We start from the raw sequence: 9,117 nt of genomic DNA on the forward strand, positions 1-9,117 counted from the left end.
GGAAGAGGAAGACCTCCACTCTGTTGGAAGAACCAGGTGGAGAAGACCTGGCTTCGCTTGGAGTCTCCAATTGGCGCCACCTTGCGAGAAGAAGAAACGACTGGCGCGCTGTTGTTAACTCTGCTATAACCGCATAAGCGGTGTCTATACCAGTAAAGAAGAAGAAGAAACTTAAACCATCCAAAAAATCATAAATGTACACTTTAGTATAAATAGTCATAAGTTATTCAAATAAATTAGCATTCAAATTTTGAAATAGAAAGAATAAAAAAGTGCACGTGACTATTTACATATATATATTTTATTTCTAGTATAAAAAAGTCTAACTTATTAACTCGCGCTTAATTTAAATGGACCAGTCCAGGTCAAATTTCTGTCTGTCTGTATACTCGTATAATAGAGCTTGTCCCTCAGAATAGCAAAACGGTTTCTCCAGTTACTTCAATCTGAAATCTTTGAACAACTTTTTGTAGCATTTTGTACAGCATTTGCATTAAAATTTAGTATATGAAATAGTTTTCAGATTGTTTTGCTTTGTAGGACCTTGTTTTGAGGGTTAGCTTCTGCAGGTGTACATGGGCTCTTTTCTTTGCTTTAGAAATCATTTTTTTCACTTTTAGATATTTTGTTGATTTAGATTCCTTAGAATCTGCGTTCATTTAGTTATTATAAGAGGTGAAAATAAGAGAAAACGCATATTTCGTTTTCCTTATTCCCGGTTCTTATTTAGTTGTGCTTTTAACTTTGTTCTTGTTTTCTTTATTCAAGTATTCTTGTGTATACGAGCGATAGTGAAAAGAGAAAAAAAGGTTAATAACCTTTGTATATGAGTCTGCATAATATGCTCAAATATTTTTTGTTTGCAATCCTGCTTGCTTGTGCTTTAATAAGAACAAGAGGACTTGTGTTTTAACAAGAACCAGGAGTATTGCTGGAAAGGTGCCGATTTTTTCTTTGAAAGTATGTACGAGTATGTATGTATGTGTGAAAAATTGGAATGCCAATACGTATGTACAAGTATGTGCTTTTTTTGCAAATTGTATTTTTTTTTTGGTTTTGGCCTTATAGTCTTTTTTTGATTACTTAATTTTTAGAAAATTCAATTTTCCTAATTCCTAATTAACGCTCCGGTTAGTTTTCCTAAATTTTTTAATTAATTCCCGAAAGTTTAAAGAGTTTTAATTTAACCCTTTCAGGACCATAAGGTTATGGGACCTTATGCAAGTATTTTAGCTATTTATATTGACTCATTAGGTCTATAAAAAATAAATTTTCAAATCAAAACACACTAAACTATTATAGTGTTTTTGGAATTTTTTGGGACACCGATGTCCCTATGGTCGATAAGAGATACGTTTCACTCAAACAATCTCAATTTTACTTTTATTAAGTTTGCTTGTGAGAATGGGGTAATAGGTTAATAAATACGCTTATATTATAGAAATACTGTTTATTAGTTATGATAATCAGCAAAACAATTTCTCTCATTGGTATAACATAGGTGAACGTTACACAGAACACACATATTGTTTGTTCGATTTTCTTTTTATATTTCGCACAATTTGCGCACCTCTTTCTGGTGGAGGATTTTTCCATGGGGTGCATCGATAATTGCCGCTTCACATATTTGCTCACTGCACTATTTTTTGTAGTAGGGACTCCACGTTGTCTAGTACTGTAGCCGTTTACCAAACTCCTGGCGACTACCTGTCTGAACTGTAAGGTGGACAGCAGGCTTCCCTCTAATTGCTTTTCACTGTGCAGCTTAGTATATATGGTATGCGCATTATTTACCGATATATCGAACAAATCGAAGAAAAGGCGAAGGTAGTACTCTATCTTCGATCTTCGATCTATTTCATAGCACACCTTACGTTGATCCATAAGATCTACTCCACCCATATTTTTATTAAATGTGACACAATCCTAGGACATTTGACATCAATTTTGTCGGCTGAATCAGCTTTGCGGCGCTTTACGATGTCCGTTTCTACAGGCTTCAAAAGTTGGTCAACAAATGTACTCCTTTATTATCCATCCATTTGACATAACTTATGCCATGGAAACTCGTTGAGTAAATATCGCCACTCTTCATTGTTTTGTCAGCAGGTGCAGTTTTTGGAAGTTGTTTCCTGTTAGTTCGAATTGTTCCACACGCCTTAGTATTCTGATCAATCAGCTTATATTGTAGTAAAGGTGAATTAAAGAAGTTGTCCATATAAATTTCACATCCTAAGCCTTCAACCTTTTTCGTTAGCTGTAGTACTATTGATTCACCTAATCCATACTCGATTCCAGAAGTTCGTTTGCCCGTATATAGATCAAATTCAAATAGATAACCGGTCGCAGCATCACATCGGCACCATAATTTGAAGCCCCATTTGACAGGCTTATTTTTTATGTATTGCTTCATTACATTATGACCCTTAAATTTTATCATATGCTCGTCGATTGATTGTTTTACTGTGTTATTGAGGGCATTTTGAAACGATACATTGAAATGCTCTATTATTGGCCGAACTTTGTATGCCCTATCATAATTAGAGCTAGTTGTGTCTCTTACCGCTTCGTTGTTACAGAAATGTAGGTTCCGGCGAATGTCTTCAAATCGAGCCCTTGGCATAACATTCGATATGAATTGTACTGCCATGTCTGGTTCTGTAGACCAGTAGTCCCTCAATGATGGCAAGATATGATAGCCCATGACTACATTCATCCCAAGAAATGCTTTCATTTCTTCGAGATCAATAGTAAACTCCCGTCCATTTTGATGAGCATATTGTATTGACTCCGGTACTATATATTGCACTAAATTATAAAAATTTGTCGCTGAACAAAATATATCAAAGGGAGTCAATAGTCCATTTTCAGCTTCTTGACAGATTTGCACTTTCCCGAAGTCGTATTCCACATCACGAAAAACATTTGGTGCGTATGTTCTCGAATTCCACTTGAAGACGGGTTGATGCTGTGCTTCGTTTACAGGTGCTGATGTGGAAGGCTCAGGTCTTGTTGAGTCAGTATGTTCAGTTATCGTACCGTCAATTTCCACGTCCACAATCCCTTGATCATCATCCTGAGTCAAAAGCCTTTGATCTTCGTCAAGCAGTAAATTGTCCTCTTCGTCACTGTTATCAGCCATCAAAATCTGTTGCACTTCATTTTCTTTAAGTTCGAAAAGGCCGCGTCCTTTGCGAAACATAATCTGTAACGACACGAATAAGAAAATGAAGGGTAATTGACGAAAAACATCAGTACGACAACATAATTATTCCTCATAAATAGTATCTCTCTACGGCCATAGGGACATCGGTGTCCCTTTATGTTTATTATGACTTATCGTTATACACAACATAAATAATAGTTTTATAAATATATAAAATAAAAATTGACTTACCAGGCTATGATTATTTCACACTGTAAATTCTTAAAAAATAGTTTTACACCTTTTATGTACTGTTACAAAATACTCGATTCGCGCGCTTAACGAAGTCTCAGTTTTCGATAGCCATAGACAAAGAACAATATTTTTTTTGTGTTGCCAGCATATAAAATGAAAAACGTACGTTCAAAAACTATAAGATAAAATAACAAAAAGATAAAATAAGTTTTTTAATTACTGTTTTATTGTATTATTTCTATTTGGGACACCGGTGTCCCCGTGGTCGTCAAAGGGTTAAATGTATGTAGTATAGGCATAGGCAAATTGTATGCCGTATGTATGTATATTACTTTTCAGTACGAATGAAGCGGGAAAAGAAAATTGGTGAGGTGCAGGTATGCACTTTAAGTACACATGGAAATTTGTGTAAATTTGTGGAATTTGATCGTTATTATTTATATACATATTTGTGTATGTTACTTCCCAACTTTGGTTGTTACTTAAGGTCGATTGTATAAAATATGAATATAAGTATCTGCATAAGTATAATATATGTATGTTGTTTTTTGTTTTTTTCTATTACTTTTCGAACTTACCCAAGCTTACTATTTACACAATCCTGGAATGGGAAGGCACCGATCTTAATAAAGGAAAACACAACGCAAAGAACTTTTCTTTTCACTATATAATATTTATTTATCGTATGTAAAACACGGTGTATTTAAAGAAAATCCACTGCTGGACACTGTTGGCGAAATCGATGATCACGTCACTCCGTCACTTGGTGGTTTATGAAAAAGGAAAGTGCGGTGGTTGTTGCTGTAGAAGAAGTGAAAAAATTAATAAATATGGTCGAACTTCTTGCTTCACGGACGAAACGATAAGAGACGGATCCAGTTCGGATCTATCCCTCTTGATAGTTTGGGTGGTGAATATTAGATTATTCCGAGTCGTCTCGTTGATGATCGTGTGGTTGTTGTGTTGTAATAATGAGCGGTGTTACCCAGCAGATTTAAAAGCGAGATCTCCTGAAAGGAGGAATGAATGAGCCCTCCTATTGACCTCTTTTAGGAGCAGTAAGGGAGATTTTTTAATTTTGTTCTATTTTAGTATTGATCTCCTTTTGTCCTCCTTTATATTGTGTTTTTTTTTATATTTTATTTTAGTGTTGACCTCCTTTTGTCATCTTTCAGGAGCAAAAAAGGAGATTTTATACTTCTATTGTGATTTTTTTTACTTCATTTTAGTATTGATCTCCTTTTGTCCTCCTTTAGGAGCAATAAAGGAGATTTTTTTAATTTTTCGTAGCTTAAAAATCGTACTTTTGATTCAAAAATTACAATTTAACGGGAAATAATAACTGTTAATTTTTGTCTTCAAGCAATTGTTCATTTCAATTGTTTTTTAAAGCGTGCAGATGTAAGTGTTTTATATCTATTGAGTATAAAATATTTTAAATTGATAATTAAATGTACTCTAAAAGGCATTCAAAAATTTTGGATGAAGTGATTACGGAGTCCCTGCTCTTAAAAGTGAATTGGGATGGAGCCAAAAAAAAATTGCATTGAAGAGTTATGCACTTTTCAATAAATTTCTTTACGGTAATACATAACTTAAATTCTTGTCATCTATTTTTTTAACAAGTTTAATTTTTAGAGGCCTTAAAAGATTATTACTCATACCCTGACTTTGAGGCAAAGATCAAAAAGGCGTTTCTCAAACTCAAAAAAATAATAGATTTCATGTACATTCATTTAATTAAAGAACTTTAATAAAAAATAAAATTATAAAAATTTGTTTTTGTTAAAATAATTGCAGGTTGAAAATAATATAGGATTAATCATATAGATCTCCTACATCAGTAATCATAGAGATCTCCTTTAGGAGTAATCATAGAGATCTCCTATAGCAGTAATCATAGAGATCTCCATTAGGAGGTTAAAAGGAGTACTCGCGTTCCAATGACATGCAATGTTAAAAGCGAGTATACAATTTTACGTGTATTTACACACGAGTATTAGGAGTAATAGAGAGTATAGGATATCTCCCAAAGGATTAATCCAGGAGGTCTCAAACGATCATCCTAAAATCTGCTGGGTAGGTACTGTGCTTGATGCGTGTGTGTGTAGTGGTTTGTGCTGTGAACTGTTGTTACGTGATGTGATGTGATGTGACGTGATGTGATGTGGGATGCTGCAGAACGCTCATAACTCATGTGAACATCCCGGCCCCCCTAGGCGAATTAATCGGCTAGGAGCCTCTGCAGCTGTTGCAGTGTACTCAGTACAGCTCTCAACCCTGTTGAGCGTCGTTGTTGCTGGCGATGAGCGTGGCGTGGCGGAGACGGCCGTGAACGTATGGTGGTTGGTTGGCTGCTTCGTCGTCGCCGAGTAGGATCGCTGCATGGTGTGGTACGGGTGTTGATGCGATTTGCCGATCTTCAACGCGCTTGTTTGAGTTTATTTTTATGTACAGATTATAAACCGGGTTAATTTCGAATTACCGGAATTGATTTATTATTTTTCGATTAATTTTGCGAGTTATTTTGCGGTTTTTGGTTGAAGTTGTTCTTCGCTGTTTGGAAGAAAATACATTTTGGTGACTGGTCGAGTTAATATGCCGGTTGGTGTTCGAACATCGACTACTCTTATATGACCATCTGTTCCTCGATGAACCTTTTCAATGTGGCCTAGTCGCCATTCTGTTGGAGGAAGGCATTCGTCCTGTATGATGACGCATTCTCCTGCATTGGCTTCCATCGATATCTCTTATGGAGGTCTTTGAGATAGTCTTCCTTCCATCTGTGGCTGAATTCGTAATGGAGAATCTTGATTCTTTCCGATCGATTTATTAAATTGAGTGAGTCTCCTTTTGTCTCAGGTATGGCGAGAAGAGGAGCTCCTCTGAGGAAATGACCTGGTGTATGAGCTGTGAAGTCGGAAGGATCTTGCGAGAGGAGTGATATGGGTATTAAATTTAACACAGATTCAATACGAGTGAGCAGTGTAGTAAACTCCTAATAATTTATGACTCCTCCTCCTGAATTTATGACTACCAGCCGTTTTCTTTAAATGGGACTTAAAGCTTTTTACTGCTGATTCCCAAAGTCCGCCCATATGTGGAGAATATGGAGGTATAAACTGCCCATCGATCCCTTGGGGTGTATATTTGTTAACAATTTCATAGGAGACTTCTTTCATGAAGTTTATAAACTCTTTCTCTGTTGCTATTTGGGCTCCGACAAAGTTTTTCCCATTATCGCTCATTATATTTGAAGGAAATTCGCGTCGTCCGACAAAGCGTGCAAATGCTGCAAGAAAAGCCGCAGTAGTCAGATCTGAACAAAGCTCGAGGTGTACTGCCTTTGTCATGAAACATACAAAGACATCCACATACCCTTTTCTAAATGAAGAAGACCTTAACATGGAGGCCTTTATCTGGAAAGGTCCAGCAAAATCAACCCCAGTGATGGTAAAGGGTAGAGCATAGTTGCAGCGTTGAGGTGGTAAAGCTGCCATGATTTGCGAACGCATTTTGTGCTTGTACATGGTACATGGCTTACACATGAAAATCGTCCTTTTGATTTGTGGCTTTAGTCGCGGTATATAAAATTTTTGACGGACCATTTGTTGCATTAAGCGATGCTCACCATGCAGTGTAAGCTGGTGCAGATATGTTAGAAATAGGTAAGTAAAACGGGATTTCTCTGGAATAATGATGGGATGTCGTTCATTGTAACTTAGGCTGGAGTTGGCTAGTCTTCCATTTGCCCGTATTAGTCCCTTAGAGTTCAAGAATAAATTTAAGACGAGAAGTGAGCTTCCCTTTTCGAGAGGTCGCTTTTCGAGCAACTTTGACTTCTCTTTGCTGAAATAGCGAGTTTGTGTATATAATATTAGACTGACCTTGGCATGTTGCAAGTCGGAATGCGTTAGTTGTACGCAAGGATCATTTAGTGCTCCTTTCATTTTTTGTTTAAATCTTTGAATGAATTGGTTCATATAAGCGACTACTTTTAGTGCTCTAAGAAATGGTGAAAAACTGTGGAGAATATCATTCTCTTCTGAAGTGATATGAAAACTTTCTATTTTCCGACTTTCCGGAGGTATGATATTCCGAGCAGGAGACTTTGGCCAGAATTCTGGTGATTCTGTTAGCCATGTGGGACCGTTCCACCAGAGTGTAGTGCTGGTGAGGTGCAGTGGCTTGCAACCTCTTGTCCTAAGATCCGCTGGGTTATCTGCACTTGCAACATGTTGCCATTTTGCTGTGCCAACTAATAAGTCTAAGATTTAAGATATTCGGTTAGATACATACATAGGGCTTCCAGGTATAGGGTGGTTTTTCTAACCATGCTAAAGCTATCTCTGAGCCTGACCAAAGATACATTTTATGATCGTTTAATTTGAGATGGGTTTGGACTGTTGAAATTAATTTTGCTAACAGAAGACCATTCAGTTCAAGCCGTGGCAGACTGAGTGTCTTCACAGATGCAACTTTGGCTTTTGTTACTAAGAGGTGTGAAGATATTTTGTTATCGTACTGAGTGCGTACGTAAACTGTTGCGCAATAAGCTTTTTCAGAGGAATCACAGAAACCGTGTAATTCTGCGTTAATGTTAGGGGTGAAATTTACCCATCGAGGGATTCGAATTTCAGATATAGTATGTAAGTTGTTAGCAAATTGAACCCATTTCGCTAAACGTAAATATTTTACCTGTTCATCCCATTCAGTGCCATCTTGCCACAATTCTGGAATGAGGATTTTAGCTTGAATCATTATCATTAAAAGTTTTGCCACCGAGGAAAGTATTTGGCGTTTTGTAATGGCGGACATTGCAGATATTGACTCAATTGTATATGAGAATTGAATCTGTTATCGCATTCCATTGAATCCCTAGGGTTTTTGTTGTACTGGCCGTTTCAAATTTAAGGAAATTTGTATCTAATAAGTCTGCCTTTTTAATGTCTTTTATTATTTCAGGGTGATTTGATGTAATCTTCTTTAGGGGGAAACCTGCTGAATTTAATGCTTTGATCACTTGCGATAGTGATTCGCATGCTAATGCGATAATGTGGCTACCTGATAGTATGTCGTCCACGTATGTTTGTGTTTGCAACACAGAAGATGCTAAAGGCAAATTTGTACCATTTTTTTTGCCACTTCATGTAATGTTTTAATGGCCAAATAGGGTGCACAATTAATGCCAAAGGTGACGGTTTTAAGTTTGTAGTCGCTAATTGGACTATTACTGTACATTTTTTCTACATCCCCATTGAAAACGTATTTAAACATGCGCCAATTTAGAATTAACAACATGAGATCAGGTTGTGACGTTGGCCCTGTGTATAGTACATAATTAAATGATTTGCCTGAGCTCGTAGTCTTTGAGGCATTGTTGTAATTTTATCAGGTCTTATTACCCCATGATGTGGCAGATAAAAAGATAAATATCTTTATATAAATACCTTTAGATACCTTTAGATACCTTTTCAGATGGTACAGCTTCTTCCATAGGATTGAGGTCAAGATTTTCATCCATCACATTATCGTATGCCGATTTAAGCTCACTTTTCTTTATCAGGCCTTTTTCTAGGCTTAGAAATTGGTCGACTGCTGATATTCTAGAGTGGCCTAGAGCTATGGTTTCACGAAAAGTTGGTTTGAATGGCAATCGCACAACATAACGACCATGTTCGTTTCTTGCTGTTGTGGAATTGTAATAGGCTTCGCAC

The 9,117-nt window shown here is 36.6% G+C and overlaps 1 protein-coding gene across 6 annotated transcripts in view; it reads right to left on the bottom strand.

The window, feature by feature from the left end:
• The window catches only part of LOC126765264 (piggyBac transposable element-derived protein 4-like), a 102,126-nt gene extending 98,452 nt beyond the window's left edge, over nt 1-3,674 (bottom strand). For 5 of the 6 annotated variants that reach the window (XR_007668327.1, XR_007668326.1, XR_007668324.1 and 2 more), the window contains exons 1-2: nt 3,398-3,674; nt 1,571-3,205 (exon numbers count right to left, since the gene is read on the bottom strand). Coding sequence is in view for 1 of the 6 variants with exons in the window: in XM_050482968.1 (XP_050338925.1) it covers nt 2,000-3,202 (1,203 nt within the window). In the remaining 5 variants the exon portion in view is untranslated. Of the gene's footprint in view, nt 1-1,188; nt 3,206-3,397 lie in introns of those variants that run through there. The other variant, XM_050482968.1, reaches the window with a different exon arrangement.
• Nucleotides 3,675-9,117: the final 5,443 nt, after the last annotated feature.

The sequence above is a fragment of the Bactrocera neohumeralis genome, unplaced genomic scaffold (assembly GCF_024586455.1).
Source record: "Bactrocera neohumeralis isolate Rockhampton unplaced genomic scaffold, APGP_CSIRO_Bneo_wtdbg2-racon-allhic-juicebox.fasta_v2 cluster10, whole genome shotgun sequence".
Taxonomy (NCBI): Eukaryota; Metazoa; Arthropoda; class Insecta; order Diptera; family Tephritidae; genus Bactrocera; species Bactrocera neohumeralis.